This window comes from Esox lucius, chromosome 4 (genome assembly GCF_011004845.1).
Source record: "Esox lucius isolate fEsoLuc1 chromosome 4, fEsoLuc1.pri, whole genome shotgun sequence".
NCBI classification, from domain to species: Eukaryota; Metazoa; Chordata; class Actinopteri; order Esociformes; family Esocidae; genus Esox; species Esox lucius.
The window spans coordinates 11,891,602-11,908,303 of NC_047572.1; the positions used below are offsets into that span (position 1 = coordinate 11,891,602).

At 43.6% G+C, this 16,702-nt stretch overlaps 1 protein-coding gene across 3 annotated transcripts; it reads left to right on the forward strand.

Annotated features, from left to right (window-relative positions):
- The first annotated feature begins 1,542 nt into the window (after positions 1-1,542).
- shtn3 (shootin 3) lies at positions 1,543-16,441 on the forward strand. Of its 3 annotated transcripts, none has more exons than XM_020045697.3 (17): positions 1,543-1,915; positions 2,783-2,843; positions 6,862-6,956; positions 7,095-7,257; positions 7,656-7,753; positions 8,042-8,123; positions 9,023-9,117; positions 9,746-9,892; positions 11,221-11,374; positions 11,794-11,953; positions 12,059-12,132; positions 12,310-12,422; positions 12,558-12,572; positions 13,074-13,139; positions 13,395-13,530; positions 14,149-14,449; positions 14,547-14,838. In XM_020045697.3, exons 1-17 carry the CDS (start codon positions 1,844-1,846, stop codon positions 14,608-14,610), a joined length of 1,896 nt encoding a protein of 631 aa, XP_019901256.3. In that variant the 5' UTR covers positions 1,543-1,843; the 3' UTR covers positions 14,611-14,838. The 3 variants fall into 3 exon arrangements, with proteins under 3 accessions (XP_019901256.3, XP_010902961.4, XP_034147641.1); XM_010904659.5 differs by lacking the exon at positions 14,547-14,838 and adding an exon at positions 14,871-16,441 and having other exon boundaries at positions 1,556-1,915; XM_034291750.1 differs by lacking the exons at positions 1,543-1,915; positions 2,783-2,843; positions 14,547-14,838 and adding exons at positions 2,855-3,170; positions 14,871-16,441.
- Positions 16,442-16,702: the final 261 nt, after the last annotated feature.

Consider the following 16,702-nt stretch of genomic DNA (forward strand, 5'->3'; position numbering starts at 1 on the left):
GATGGTTGATGTTGCTGTAACATTCCTCAAATTGCTCTTGAACTCTAAACTCTTAGGGACAATCTGCTGTTTGTCCAACCACCTCACGCCTCCTCCCATTTCCAGCTGTAGATAACTGGTTCAGCATATGTGCTGTTGGCCTCACAGGTCAGAGTGGCAGGTTTGGCTGGAATAGCAGGACAAATTGATTTTAGGCCCGGGGACTTCCTCCATATGGAAAGAAAAGAAACAGAAAAAGGATTTGTGTCCAAGTTGTTTTGTCTTTTTACAGACAAAAACACATTAACACGCGCACACACAGAAACACCTATAACGGATATCTCGTTGATCAGTTTGCTGTCCAACTCCAGATTCTAAACTCTGCTGCCTGGTGTTGTCAAGCCAGTGATTCTCGGCTCTCGGGTAGACCGGTCCAGGGTTATGCGGTTTAAAAATGTGCCATAGGACACCATATCGAAGTCCATCCTGCCATTGGATGAATGTGATGGGTTCCGATAGAGTGGACACACGGCTTCAACACCTGGTCATCCACACACCGGGGGATAAATGGGCTGGTCTCTGAGTGGTTCTTGGCCCAGGTCGACGGCACACTTAAGTCCAAGTGTTGAGGAGATGAAAACGCACTGTTCCCCAGGACCTCCACAAAGTGACTGTGGGGGAATGTTACGCATTGAGAGCTTGTTTCCAATGATTCAGGTAGACCCTGTCTCTTGGATTATTACATCTGCAACCGCCCTGCAGGTCTATGGATTTCGCGTCCTCTCGTCTGTCTAGATCAGCTCACTTTTTCTCCCAACGCATTGACCCGAGCTGAAGTGTATTCAGACGTTCTTTTCAATGTCAGGGATTCGCTGGCTATGCAAAGCAGATGTAGTGGTGATCGCCTCGGTTTTGGCTTTCAGACCAGTGGGAATCTTTTTGAAATCCTCTTCAAGTGACGCCCACTGCTTTCACACAGGACGTGGATAGATAGGCCCGTGTTGGTGGCTCTGAATTAGTTTCATAGTCACCTTCTTCCCCACAGTAGGATCACTGGATGTCTTGACATGAAAATGTGTATTGTGAATTTAGAATAACTATTCTCTTCATTCCATAGGATAAATGAAGGTTTGCTAGGTATACGGAAGCCATGCTGTGCGACACTAAAACTTTGAAATTACCCTTTTTTCAAAATGTTTTTGTATTAACTGTCATTTGTGTTATTGTCTTATGAGATGTTTTCTTCAGCTGCACTTGACTAATATGATTTTTTGTGTGGATTAAATAAAACGTGTCCTCATTTATTAATCATCTGAATTTATTCCTCAAGAATAATTGATATTCCTTGCTTGCAGAATCCCACTAGCAACCTTTGAGTAAACTCAAATACTAATTACATAGAACACGACAAGCCTTCTAACCAAATCTGTGTTGTAGGGCATTACGAGTAAAATATCATACATTCCTATCTCCAGAGAGAATGTAGCCTATTATTATATTTTGCTTGCTTTTAGCAGTGAATACAATGAACTAAACCTATAACCTAATTGAAATCCATAGTCAATCTGTATGGGTGGAGCTTTCATCCTCATCAGCATTATGTGAACGAGAGAATGCATGCGCAATAAACCCGGAGTAGACGTGGGAGGCGGGGGGAATTGGGCCAGGCTATGCTGTCAGCGAAAGGATCCATTGCGCCTTAATAGTAGCTGTGTTATCCATCCTATGTAGAGATAACATGCTATTTCTTTTTAAGGCGTAGCCTACCCCGCGGTCTTGCAAGTTTGGTTGTAAAAGTAGCTTAGTGTATTTATTTTCTATATTTAACGCACTGGAACAGATTTTACATCGACAGGGTTGAAGAATGCTACCCTCTTCATCATCAGGGCTGGTGCAAGGATGTGGGGAGGAAGCGAGGGATACTCAGAACGTGCAGGTAAAAGATGTTCTTCGGATACAATGGTTTTGTTTTAATCCATTTTCCTCAATTAAGGGTCGTGTCATGGTTATTGGTAAGCGTACACGTTTAGATTTTTCTTTACAAATGTTTGTGCCGGCCGGCTTCGGTTTAGGAAGGCTATGGTGCGAGACATCAAAGGGCTGACGGCGACCCCTCCCAAAATCTCACTGTTCTTGCATTTGATAAGAAAAAGCAGTGACAGCGAGATTTTAGCAGCTTTATTCTTTCGGTCTCCACAGTTGGATATGGGCCAGCAGCAAAATAAATAATTGAATATCAGTAAACAAACCAGATCATAATTTCGACTGGTTTTTGTAGCTTATCTAATAACTTTAAGGATGCAATATGCATTCAGAATAAATGAATGACATAGGCCTCAAATTCAGGGTCGCATAGAACTCCATTAACGTTTTAAAAGTTCGTTATATTAGAAAGCATTTATTACAGCATTTATTAACTGTCATTTTAACCTTTACATTTTTTTGTATTCAATATGTTTTCGATAGAGGTTGAAAGTGGGCCACATACTTCAACAATTATCAAGCCAATATTTCGGATGAAATACATCTCTGGCAGAAAGGCCCTTCAAAAACTCACAGATGGCTCTTGTAGAATGTGGCTTTAGTTATGGAATTTTGGTATGTGATGGAAAATACGGGCCAATCCTGCCTTAATGACCCAATATAGACTGCCCACATTGCCACCTGAATACACTCAGAATTGAACTGCTAAACCTGTGCGATTTGTTCATGCCAACCTTTTTGTTGGCTCATTTGTGACCTGTGATGATCATATTTGTGGAACATGACCCCACCTGTGACCCCATTCTTTCGTGCTCCTCAGTGCAAGAGATTGACTGAGGAGAGAGACGAAGCTGAAAGACAACTGAAACACATCAAAAGAGGTAAGTCTCGCTCCGTGCCACCCACCGCACGCTCGCTAGCATGAGCCCTGCCCAATTCTGTCTCCACCCACTCACACCCCTCTGGTGATGACGAGGCCCCTGACTGGCTCCTGAATAGGTGTGTTGAAGGAAGTATCACAGTTCCCATGACTACCCTGAGCCTCAGCCAACTATACTCCTGGATTTGTGTTTTGGCTCCGCTGCCTAATTATTCCTAGCTACAGGTAATGAAATACGACGGAAGCTCCATTAACAATTGATTTGGGTAGAAACAGGATTACAAGGTGGAGTGCTGACAGACAGGCTGTCTGGATATCATTATGCGAGGTAAGAAAGACTATTATCCTTCAATACACAACGTTCACAGCTCCATTCTTATTTGGGGGTTATAGTTCAGTCTGTCACTGTTATCCTCCTGTGTCCTTCCTCGTCTTAAGTCCATCAGTGGGGGGCTGAATATGTCATAGGTTATTTCATTGCATCAGTATATTGTTCACACACTAAAGACCTACAGAGTCATTACTATGCCAGCTTTTGAAGTTCTTGAATGTAACTGCCTTTTTCCATCATACAAGAAGTGTTTACCTTTGAAGAGGCATCAAATAATTCAGCAGTTTGTGTATTCTTGAACAAATGTAGATGTGTGTTGCTCATGTCAACCAGGCAGGAACCAATTATGCATAGCAGTTACAGCTTTACAGAGAGCTTTTGAAGTGAAAGGTAGCCAATTTGGTTTACCTGGATGAACGTCAGCCGAATAGTTCTTAATAATTACACAAAAAGGTTTCTTGAGAAATTTCTGTAGTTTGTTAGACAACCAAAGGAATCTTGGGAGCGTCTTGGGGCACAAGGCAAGTTTGTGACCGCAATGTTTTATTGCAGGGCTTAATATAATCAGGGGTCTCTGTCTCTCCTGTCTCCTGCTGTGATCATCATTCATTTATCTCTCACAGACAATCTTGAGAACCACAGTCACAACGGCACCAGGTCATGTTATTTCACTGAATTATTAACATCCTCAATTATGAATTATTCATTACCAAAAACATGGCCGGCCCCTATGTTGAAGAATGGTGCCTATTGTGTTGTGGCCTTTCACTCAGACAGCTACTTTATATTTTATAGGCGTGGTATACACAAAGAAAAAATTAGGACATTTTTCAAGATGATGTGCGATTAAATTACCCAGTACACATTGATGTCCTTATCCTGGTGTAAGCAGTCTAGTGACCTCGTTGAGCTTTGAAATTATTTTCATATTCTTTCTGATGATTTGTTCATGAAATGTCTATATCGGTACCAGGACCTCAATAGGATGTGTGCCTCAAATACCCAAATATTAGCATTTGGAAACAGTACTAGGCAAACTAAGCCAAAGCATAGATTGCTGTCAAACCGTTTTTATGTACCTTTCAGTATATGAAAAAGGGTTTGACGCTCATCCATGCTTGTCAAACCTCCATGGTTTGGATTGCTATCAAACCTTCAGTGAGAGGAAAAGACAAATTACTTTTTGTAATAAAAAAAAAAAAGGCAGTCAGTGGAATCAACAACAGCCTGTCATATGAAGGTTAGAACCTTTCAAATAATGATTCCTTCTATACATCTTATGATGTAATTCTAAACCTTGGAAATGTACAGACTATAGTAATTTATTTAACTAAATGTTGGTTGATGGTATTTGAAAAGGAACGCTACTTCTGCAACATTGTCATCATTGACTAAACAGGCTTAAGCCCGCTGCTTTGATACTGTGCTTTTCATGACTCTGCAAAAATGTCACTACTTATTGGACTAGCTTAGCTCCTCTCCCTTCTGACAGCACTAGAGGTAAGAGCTTGGTTGCCTTTGGGGAACGAGAAATGAGTCTTCCTTGTACAGTAGTGTCTAGTGTATGCTTTTGACCCTGAGTCATTGTCCGCCTCCCAAATAACACCCTCTAGTGGACTGCTTGAGTAGTCAACTATTATGTAGGGAAAAGGGTGCCATTTTGGACAGTGTTCAGATTATACTACTTTATCAAACTAGTAAAGCAATATTCACATTAGAATTATTAACAAAATGGACACACTAAAACTTAAGATTGGATACCAAATTTGCCTATTTACAAGCACTGAGAGCTTATCACTAAAGAACCTTTCACAAAAATACTATCATCTCTTGTACAAAATCGTAGCAGGTTTTTCAGGGCAACATTTAGCTCATAGCACTACACGCACAATAGTTACTGACCTAGAATCTCTACAACCAGACAGACACAGCCCTCCAGCTCTGCTTTTCCACTTTCTCATTAGATAGATCTGTGTGTATATCCACTGTCCTTTGTATCCACTAACTCAGGAGTGCTAGTTTAACCTTAGGACAGCAGTGGAAATCAGCCTCTCATCCTGAGCTTGTGGTTTAATTATTTTTCCCCATCTCTGGCCTCTTGCGCTAGAGAACCCTTGCACCAATTTCCCACAGACTCATACAATGTGGTTAATCAGGTGCTTCCAAGAAAATGAAGGTTGAAACCAGGGGCATAGAATTAGGGGGGGGGGGGGGGGTTATGATAAGCTATCAGTACTTGTAAATAGGCAAATTTGGTATCCAATCTTAAAAAGTTTCCTGTACTAACAGTGTGTTCATTTTGTTAATTATTCTAATGTTAATATTGCTATACTAGTTTGATAAACTAGTATAATCTGAACACTGTCCAAAGTGGCACCCTTTTCCCTTCATAATAGTTGACTACTCAAGCAGTCCACTAGAGAATCCACTAGAGAACAGGTTGTTGTTGATTCCACTGATTCCAAATTTTATTACAAAAAGTAATTTTGTCTTTTCCTCTCACTGAAGGTTTGATAGCAATCCAAACCATGGAGGTTTGACAAGCATGGATGAGTGTCAAACCCTTTTTGGTATACTGAAAGGTACATAAAAACGGTTTGACAGCAGTGCAAACCTACGCCATTGTTTGAAACACACAATAGGCTGAGACACGATACAGGTTCATAAGGCACTGAGACAAAACAATCGACGTTCTTGTCGTTCGAGATGCTGTGTTTTTGCAACGCAGCTGTACAACACGGGTGGACATAAACGCTCCGTGTTTTTGTAGAACGCTGAAGAGGAGGGTGTTGGGAGTTTTGCGGATATGGAAATTGTGCTCTTAGTGGGATTGGCATCGCGATGAAACATATGAAACCAGAATCTCCCTCGAGGGGTCAGTTGGCAGGCTAGAGTTACTGTAGTAGACACACTGTAAATTGTGTAGGGAGTACTTCAGTAGTGAATAGTGTTATGTTTACTAATCGTAACACCACATTATGCCCATAGGGGTGTTGTATGTGACCATGTGCAATGAGGATCTGCTTATGGGAGAATGATTACTCCGTGTTTCCATACAATACCAGCATGCAATGTCATTTGTTTCTGAAAATATTTTAAGTACTATGGCTTCGTTTCCTGGTACAAATTCAGTATAAGCTTGAATTTCAAATAACGGGACCATAATGACTTTGGTTAATTTAGAGTATTTAGAAGAAAGAGGAAATGCTAATAGGCTACAGTAAAAAAAAAAAAAGAAGAAATGGGATGCCGAAGCCTTTTTGAATCAATGCAACATGATCTGGCCACAGGAATATGTCAAATGGACCCTGCTAAAGTTCTGTGAAATTGTATAGTTCCATAGACAGAGGGAGAAATACACTTGCACAATAGACATGTTGCCCCCATGAATTAATGAATTCATTCATCTATTCGAACATGGATGGCAGATAGCCTAATGGTCAAATGCCTTGGGCCAGGAAAACAAAGGTTGCTGGGTCTAATCTCTGAATCGATAAGGTAAAAAATCAAATCTAAATCTGTTGTTGTGCCCCTGAGTATGGCACCCGATGCGAATCGCTCCTGTGAATTGCTCTGGGAGAGAGTGTCTGCTAAATGACTGAAATGTAAATGAGCAAAATTACACATTTTATCAAACACCAGCTGTAATTTAAGAAAAGAGGTAATAATGTATTCTGTTCCACTGCAGTTTCCCAGATGGTGATCGAGGAGGTGAGCGTACTGCAGACGCAGCTGGAAATAGAAAAGTCTTGCAGAGAAAATGCAGAGGCTCTGGCCACAAAGGTGACAGAAATGATTTAGTAGCTTCAGATGGACGTATACTGTATACACATGCAATTATAATTAGCGCGCACTGTGTCGTCGTACTGTAACATGAACACGGCTTCTTCACGTAACTCAGTATGTTGCTGGTGTTCCTAGTTGAACAGTGAGAACAGGAAGCTGAAGTACCTGAGTCTGTCGTCCCGACCGTGTCTGGATGACCTTCTGCCAAGCATCACGGACTGCATCCCTCTGGAGGAGGAGCCGGACGCCCAGGACACCAGCCCTGACCCCTACAGCCAATACCAACAGCAGGTCAAAGGTCGCTGTCACTGTCAGACCAGTACATGCACACAGACACACAACATCATCCCTAACCGACCAACACCGGCAGCAGGTTAAAGGTCGTTATCACCATGAGACCCATATATACTCACAGACACAGGACCTCATCCCTAACCAGCCAATACCAGCAGAAGTCTATAGCTAAATTGGCTCCCCTTCATTTGCTGTGACAGGCTACAGACTCTCTGCAATGAAATTATATTGTGCCTGTATGTTCGGATGATCATTGTAGTCGTCCTTTCTTCTACTCAGTATTGTCTTTGATGGGAACATCATTGAACGTCGTAGAGCTGACATTTGGAATATGATGTATCAGCGCTGTCACCGGTAAGCCGTTGCGTTGTGTCACGCAGGAACCTATTTGTTCCCCTCCAGAGCTGCAGGAGACAGTGAGTGGTCTGCTGGAGGAGAAGAAACAGTTCGCCTGTCAGTTCCAGGAGCAGCGGAGACAGATTGAGGAGCTAACTGTCCTGGTGAGTTCCAGTATACCCGGCCTGGGAAACTATCAATATCTGTCCTCCTTGTGACGGTCCGAGGTACTCGGGTAAAGACCGAGGTCTCTGGCTGTCTGTTTCTGGGAAGGGGGTCTGAGTGATGGAGAGAATGTCTGAGTTAATGGAATTAAGCAGGAGAGCTGAATATCTGGATTCAGACGTGGTTTGAAAGGCTCTATTCTAAATCCTGCTTGAGCACCATAGAACTTAATTGCGAATATATGTTTCCCAAGTTTTTCGTGATCCTTTGGGAATGTTTTCTTGTAGGCGGAGAAGGAGCAGGCTGAAATCAAGGAGCTTCACAAAACCATCGATCAGCAGAACAAGACCATAAAGCGTTTCAACCGAGGTGAGCAAGATTACAGCCAGCCAGCCCACAGAGCCTATATTTACACAAGCGTTGCTGTCTGATGAAAATCCTTTTTGACATAAATCGAAAGCAGACACACCCCTGAATGTAGTAAAACCTTTTGATGACCTTTGTACGTAGGCAACGTATTCAGAAGAGTATATATTTAGTCAATAGGGAAAATACAGTCATGATTTCCTGAAAAGTGTCTGGTTTTGTAGATAAAGTTTTTCATCAGACAATAGGCAAGTTCCTGGGCTGTGGCTCCTATGAGCTGGCGTATGGATGTGGACATATGTTATGCAGAGTCTCAGGGAGAGCCTGTAGTGTGTGGAGAAACAATGTGCTTCTATTGTAATTGATTTGTAGAAGTCTGTAAAAGCCGGGCACCAGAGCTAATACCCCTGTCATCTGTCTATGAGGTAATGGTCAGTGGGCGGGCGTGTCTAGTTACTTAGCTCATCCTCTGGCTATCTTCCTGTGAGGACCGAACGCCTCCACCAATCCAAGCCACTGCACAACACGTTCACATGAACTCAGCGTTCTTGATCGGCCTCCGAGGGCATTCCGCTGCAGATTCACCCCAGTACCCTAAGGAGTTGTAGGAGGCTGAATGGCGGAGTAGAGTGGGCTAGGGTTCGGGATGCCCCCTCCCCTCGATCCCACGCTGAGATTTAAAGTATTACAGTGGTTCTGTCTGTGAAAAGGGTTAGAGCTTTAGGTGGGGGATAATTCAATTAGACCCGATCTCCCCGAGTGCCTGCTGCGCTTCAGCGAGGCTATGCATAAATTCCCTGCCCCCCCCCCCCCCCCCCCATTTCACTCCCTCCCCTCTCTCTATCTCTCTCGATCTCCCTCTCCCTGTCTTCTCTCGCTTCATCCCTCCCCTCTCTCCTCAGTGTCTGTGATGGCCACCACTGAGTTTGAGGGGATGAAGGAGCAGCTGGAGTTGCAGCAGGACCTGAGGGAGAAGGCAGAGACCTATGCACATGAGGTAGGCGGGGCAAGCCTCCCACCGAGATCCCAGGGCCAGACCGTGTGCCAGCGACTAAAGGCTAACGCAGCGCATTCATTATCCGCGCTCGCTTTTCTCATCGTTTTGGCCGACAACATCTCCAAATGTCCTCTGAGGGCATCATTATTTTACTAGTTCCTTAAAACGGGAACGGTTTACTTTTACTCTTGGATATACATTGATCTATGTTCCACTGCTAAGTCATTTAGGTATGAATGAGTGCATTGAAGAATGGCGCATGTGTATTTTTAGGAGCGCATGTTTACTGACCTGAATAGAAGAAAGCCTCCAGGTTTAGAACTAGTCTGGGGTAAGAGCAGCACAAACTAAGAGCTGCTTTGAGGTTCACACGTGGTATGCTTGAGGAGCCGCGGTAGTGGATTTGAATGTAACTGTTATGTTTATAGGTCTGTGCTAGTAAATGAGAGGAGGTCCACCTGGGAATCGGGGCTGTGGTTCTTGAAAGCAGTTTAGTTAAATGCAAGACCTGCTCAATAATAGCCACTGTTACAGTTACATTTTTAAATATCTGAAGAGCCTGGGTGATTTATTGTTTTTCCTTTCCTCCCTCCCTCCTTCCTTCCTTCATTCTCTCCACCTCCTGCAGATGTTGGTGAAGCAGAAGGAGGCCAACAGACAGAGCATGATCCTCCTGCAGAACGCAGAGCCCAGCCTTCAGCTCCTCAAGGCTCTGGAGGATCTGGCTGATGTTACCAAGACACTGGAGCAGGAGAGGCTGCAGCATCAGCAGAAGGTCGGTCCCTCCGTCAGACATGTAGGTTTGGATCCAGCATCTACAGTCTGACCACATTCTCAGGGTTACCGTTGCCACGGTAGCCACAGTCACTTCAGGCAGAATTGGCTAACGGTGGGCCCTTGTCTACCAGTCTGACTCACAGCCGGTTCTGGTCTACTGAAGTTACCCGTCAAATCGCATCAATCTCCTAACAGCTGGCCGTCTTATCTACTTCCTTTAATTAAGTAGGTGGTCGCTTAGTGGCTAAGGCCAGGGTTAGGTTTCATTCTCCTCACTGAACTACTACTCTAGGGAGAACCACAGCCTAACATGTCCTAGAGTTCAGCAAAGGGTTGAATGTTTGAGGTTGTATCCCATTTGTTATTGACCCTGGATAATGTTCCTGGGATCCAGTTGGGACCAAGTGTGCTGATTCATCAGCCCTCAGATCTCCACCCCCAGTAGCCACAACAGAGGGTGTGACGGTGTTAAAGCAGCCAATCTGGCAGAGGTCGGTTTGTCCTGACAGTTAGAAAATGATTATAAGCTACCATCTTGCTGTCTGATGGACAGACATCTGGCTACATTACAGACCAACGTTTGACAGATCCAGCTTCAGTCACTGAGTTTTTTTGGACCCCATGTGGACCAGCTGATCCCCTCCCCCACCACCCATACGGAAATGTAATATATGGCAATATATGTATGTAACTTATATATTTGGTTTGATCTACACATCCACCTATATGTACATATATGTCAAAAAGAACTGGACGTTTTCATATGTCACATTGAAATATGTAATTAAAATATGATAATGCATTTTAAAGTCTTTTAATGTGTATGTCCATACATTAGATTTCTGTATGGGTACTCCACACTCCCTGACAAACTGCTGAGCCTATGTTTTTTGTGTACCCAATAAAAGTCCCATCCTTGCAGATAGGAGCCAGACATTAGCAGCGGTGGGGAGGGGGATTGTAGAGAATGGTGTCCAAATCCAGGGAGGGCACCGCAGAACAAAGCTTGAGTGAAATCGATACGTTTGTTGAATCCCGAGGCTTAGCCAGCTACAACACGTTTCGCCACTCATGGTCCGAGGAAAAATTTACACACACACCTCTGTGTTGCGTCAACTAAATCTCCTGGTGCTTGAAATTAACATCTCTAAAGGTATTTTTTAGACTGAAACATTTCAGCGACGCAGAACTGGCTTATTCAAATCACACAAAGTGCTATTGTTTATAGCGGGGGTCACCTGCGGGTCAGTGATCCCGCGCGGCCCAACGCGCGATGGAGCCGATCTTGATCCAAGTCTCTGGTGGTCCTCATCCGTCTGCCTCTAGGAGAAGGCTCTGGAGGCCCAGCTGCGGGAGTGTGCTCTGGGAAAACAGATAGCAGAGCTGCAGAGCCAGCTGGAACTGTTGGATGAGGAGAAGAGGGAGGCCGAGGCCAGACTGCAGGAAATGGAGAAGAAGAACGGCAGCCTAGAGGTCAAGGGTAAGGAGCACATAGGGCAGGGTGTCGATGTCATCCCTCTGGATGTAACTCTGGGTTTTATTCCTAAACGTTTTGGGGGATCAATTGCTTTCCCAGCAATATGAGTAGAATAAATGATAGCCTTGTTTTGTTTCAATTTGGCTGGGGTTTGGACCACTCAGACATGCTTTCTTTCCGATTCCTTCCAGTCAGTTGAACAGCATTACAACAATTGAGTAAATACAAGTAAATACTATTGTTTTAGAAGGAAGGCCAGTATTAAGGTACTGATGAAAGTCGTACTGTGAATAAAGAATGTGAGCGCAGAGTAAAGTACTATTAGGTAATTGAATGTGTCTTTGGGTTGGGTGAGTGGGGATGTTTGTGTTCTGTCAAGAAACCCAGGACTCGTGGAACAAACCTGTCTTTTCCACGTTTAGTTCAAGAGTTACTGCAGGTCCAGAAGAGCGCCAAGCCCCCGCCAGGCCCTGAACCGGCGGTCGCTCCTCCCCCCGCCCCTGTACCGCAGCCTCCTCCGCCACCTCCCCCACCACCTCCGCCGCCTCCGCCCCCTCCCCCATCACGATGCAACCCCCTCAGGTGAGCCTGCAGTCTGCGGTCGTGTTGTGTGTGGCCTGGCGTAACAGCCTCCACAGCCAATCTGTCCAACCGTTCTCTGTTCAACTTGGTTTTCTCGTTCAATAGTTCGCTGATTGCAATCATGAGGAAATCATCCAAGGGTTCAAAGGGGGGACCCCCGAAGTTGGAACAAGCTCCTGGTAAATCTTATAAAACACCTGATTTTAGATATGGGTACAGAATGTACTTTAGAATGATGGAGAATATTGACCCTCTTTAATGATGTGCAACATCTACTGTAGACTTGTCAAATGTTGGACATTCGGCTTAGAATATGTGCATCGGTTACAATCTGTGGTTTCCTCCTGGCCCTGTAGAAGGAGGTGCAGAAGGAGGTGCAGATGATGTCAAAGTGAAGGCAGTGAATGAGATGATGGAGAGGATCAAACACGGGGTGGTTCTCAGGCCTGTCAAGGGAGGAGACACTAAGGTATGGCCAAAGGTTCATGTTTTAGTTCGTTGTCTTGTCAACATTGTGGAAATACTGAGTGTACTGAATTTCCTCACACTGATTCATTTCTTTGGTCTCCTCCCTCATCTTTCATCGTCAATGGACTTCCCAAAGCGAGTGGCCGTAAAAGTGAGTATATTGAAGTTCATGTTAATATTGTGACAGTGACTTCTGCTGGATCTTAAAGACGCTCTACCCGTCACATCACTGGGATAATGTCACATGGTCTTAGAGTGGAATGGGTTGTAATGCTTTTCTTAATCTGTTACTAAAACCGGTCTGGAATTTGACTTTAGATGACAGCTCTTCCGCCTAGTGTAATTGTCCACGGATTAGCCCACTGTGTGGACCGCCAGAGGCTACATACAGGGTGCTTTGATTTGATTTACTTTACATTGATTGACCCAAACACCATGACAACTTGCTGGCTCAGAGTGACTGGGTGGAAAGTGAATCAGTAAATTTGCCCCCAGCTTTTCTTTTATTGTCTTAATAGGGACCAGCTATATGAGAAATGTTAGCTCACACCAGCTGCCAGGCCCTGTGTGTGTGTGTGTGCGTGCGCGCACAGTGTGGGAAATGTCCTGTTTATTATGATGTGTGTTAACAACATATTCTCCTAACGCCTAGCAACCTGTAGTAACTGAAGAAAAACCTCCTCAGGAGAGTGCGATGGAGGAACTTAAAGGCATTCTGGTAATACCTTCTTTTCAGATCTACAGCAATAAAAATATCTACCTATATGACATGGTAGATGTAAGGCTTTTTTTCTTCTTGTAAATGGCAAACTGCTGAGTGTTATTTGGTGTCATATACCCCGGATGTCAGCCAATCACAATTCAAGGTTAACATTTTATTTTTGTTTGTTTTTGTGTTTTTGTCAACCTCTTCTGTCTTCTCCTGTACTGCTCCAAATCATCTTCTACTCCTCATTCCTCTTCTCCTCACTAGGAGACAGTGAAGAAGAGTCCCAGTCGGGGGTCTCAGGAGTCGGCACCGTCCCCCCCAGGGAAGAGCCCTGTCAGCAGTGAGCTGGAGGTGATCCTCAGGAGGAGGCGCCAACAGGCCTGCGACCCTGGAGAAGGAGGTAACAACACCATATATTTGTTTATTTGACTTTGTCCTACTTCTGTTTTGCATATTGACTATTGAAATGGCCTGCTGGAAAACAGATACATCCCATTATAGCCTTGACAGTTCTAGAAATCCTCCACTAGAGGGCACAATACACCCTTGCAAGATGCACATACGCTAATCGATGAAATGCCAGAGGCATATTCATTATGCCGAACAAAATATCCATTCACCAATGGAAAATCTGTTTCACAGAATGTTTTGCGACTAAATCTAAACTTGGTGGAATGAATTCACACCAGGGAATGCATGATGCATGATGTATGATGTAACTCAGTTAAGTAGCCCGTCATTCATGAATGTGATGCATCTACAGCTAACCAGTACACTGCAGCGTTTGCATCCAGTCCTACGAAGGCCAACAACGTGTTATCTTTAGTGTTTGTCCAGTGACAACAGTGTACCAAAGGTTCAGACATATGTATGTTGTGTAAAACCTCGTAGCACCGTTTCAATTGTGAGTTTCCAGTTAAGTGTTACATGAGCGTGCGGTGAAGAGTGCACAATGGCGATCGATGAGGGTCGCAGCGCGTGACCCCAGTGTCCTCTCTCTCTGTCTCGTTCCCTTCAGATGAGAGAAGGGACGGCCAAATGAGCAAAGTCTCCTCCTCCGACAGCCTGAACGGGAGACACAGTCAGGGCAGCCATAGCTCGGACAGCTCAGGCAAGGAGCCAGATGGGCCGACCGGGCTCGTTAGAGATCCAGCCTCCCCAAGCGGAAGGGGCCCTGGCCCGGCCGTCGCAGCCAGGCGTAGATCTGACTCTGGCCAGGACCCAAAAACAGAGTCCTGGCAGAACAGGAGGTCCCGTACTTCTTTGTCCGAGAAAGAGGCCTATTTTGAGGCTCCGGTCACCAATGGATGCTTGATCAGGTAATAATTGTTAAGCCCTCATGGGATTGTATTCTCTGGTTAACACTTTACCATCCAGGAGTTAACATAAAAAAGACTGATTAAATGTTTCACGCAGGGACCCAACTTCTACCACAGAGATAAGAAAACCTACTCCTAGTAACTGTTTGGCCTCCCTGTAAGGGTGCAGATCTATTAATAAGACTGAAATCATGTAAGTGATTTCATCTAAATTGGCCCATGTATGGTGGGCACATTTGTGAATACAACATCAAGAAAGGGGATTTCCTTTTCAGACATAACTCAACAACTTTCCACCACTTTTTTTTTTTTTTGCATGTCTTTGTTGCTTGTCAAAAACTAAAAAACGCTGCATGTCAAAAAGAAAGGCGTCCAGGGGTTTCTGATGCCGGGGCTTTGTTGCACCCGTGTGTTTCAACAGTGCAGAGGAGCCAGAGAGGCAGGACCCTGAGAAATGTGCCCCACAGTCCAATGGGATCGGTCACGCCTTCCCAAGCCTGGGCCTGGAGTCGGACATGCACACCACTCTCTCACCGAGGCTTTCCGCGGGGCCCAACCCACTCAACGGGAATGAGAACGTGGACGCCGAGTGTTGAAGGTGGACCCTGGCTGGGAGGAAGGCAGGCTGAGGGACGCTGCACAATTTGCACAGAAATTGATTTATTTTCATCTGTTACAGACACTTAATAATAAAAAGCTTTAGGTCATTTTATTTTATACACAAACGATCCCTCAGTATGTGTGTCTTTGTGTATTCGTCTTGAAGGAATGCACTGTTTTAGCCTCCTTATTTTTTTTCTATTCTTTGTCACCTTATGATAGTGGGCAAGAATTTGAATTTATTGGTAGTTTTAATAGAACAAACTCCTGTTTTGCTAGTTCTGCTTACTTCCTAATACTTCCTGAATCTTAAGACACTAGCCTAGCGTAACCTTTAATAAAGTCACAGCTTACTTCATGCAGTAGAAGCATTAAGCATCAATAAAGATCAATGGTTGTGATCTAAGTCATCTTAACCAAATAGAATACAGCTATTCCACATTTAAAAGGCACTTTAGCTATTTCCAACTGGAACTCTGTGTTTCAGTTTGAGGATTATCCATCTTGAATGTGTAATCAATGCAACTACTGCATAGGGATGCAAATGAAAGCCATGCACGTTTCAATCAAAATAGCCTACCATCCTTGAGAAATGAGGTGCTTGTGTACTCAGTCTACCTCGTATTAGACACACTTGCCTCTTGACTATCCTAAATTGTATTTAAAGGGAAAAACATCATATATTGACATCTTGCAATGGCACAACATTTGTACGTCTTCCACCTACGGCATTCCCCAAGCTGTAGCTGATGCTTTGTTCGTATATGCTGGGATGCTCATTGTTACCTTGCCTCTCTAACCTGATTTTATTCTGTGCATTCCTGAATTTTGCTTTCCAGGTATTTAATGGGCTATAATAACTGGATTAATGAGTATGCAAACTTGATACAGCAACTTCATCTTAGAAAAAATGTATGACATTTTCTTTCACAACCATCAAAACCTTTTCAAATGTTTATTTAAAAAATAGAAAACTGCAACTAGAACATATAGGGCGGGTTTTGATGACCAAGTTTAGGCCTAGTCCCTTGGAGCTTGATTTTTTTGTTCTTGGCTAGGCTTAATCTGTGTCCACCAAATGAGCCCATACTCTATTGTAAGTACATTCTATGAAGCCTTCTTTCACCAACACTTAAAGGAAATCGTGTTTTCCAGATGCAATGATTTACCATGCCTAAATCTTAACCCTATCACAAATTTCTTAACTTCATTTTTATGTATCAGGCAAGCAGTTCATCAGAAAGGAAATAATATGCCTGTTCTTTTGTGAATCTTGATATTGTGTGTGTTGGATCTGAAAGTGGAGTGTGATGTTATTATTATTTTTTTTACATTGACATTGATGTTCATTCAGCATCAATTGGATGCAATAAAATTAAACTTTCAAACGGCCGGACTTGCGGTGTTATCTGTATGTCTCCGTATTTATATGTCATATTTATAATATTTTCTCAAACCTAATATGAGACGACCTTGATAAAAAACAACTTGTTAAAAATGTAGCCAAATTGTAAAGAGACGAAAATCGATAAATTTAGACGCCCTATAAATGGACTAGTTCACTTCCACGCCCATTTTATGTTTGCTAAAGTAAATGTAATTTTTACTGTTAATGCAAACCCATACATTATAATTATTATTACAATGATGACA

Bases quoted from the DNA above. Each gene is read 5' to 3' on its own strand.
- shtn3 (XM_010904659.5), top strand. From the start codon at position 1,844: ATGCTACCCTCTTCATCATCAGGGCTGGTGCAAGGATGTGGGGAGGAA. The intron at 9,118-9,745 runs GTAGGCGGGGCA...CACCTCCTGCAG, and splicing joins CAGAGACCTATGCACATGAG to ATGTTGGTGAAGCAGAAGGA. The intron at 11,954-12,058 runs GTGAGCCTGCAG...CTCGTTCAATAG, and splicing joins TCACGATGCAACCCCCTCAG to TTCGCTGATTGCAATCATGA.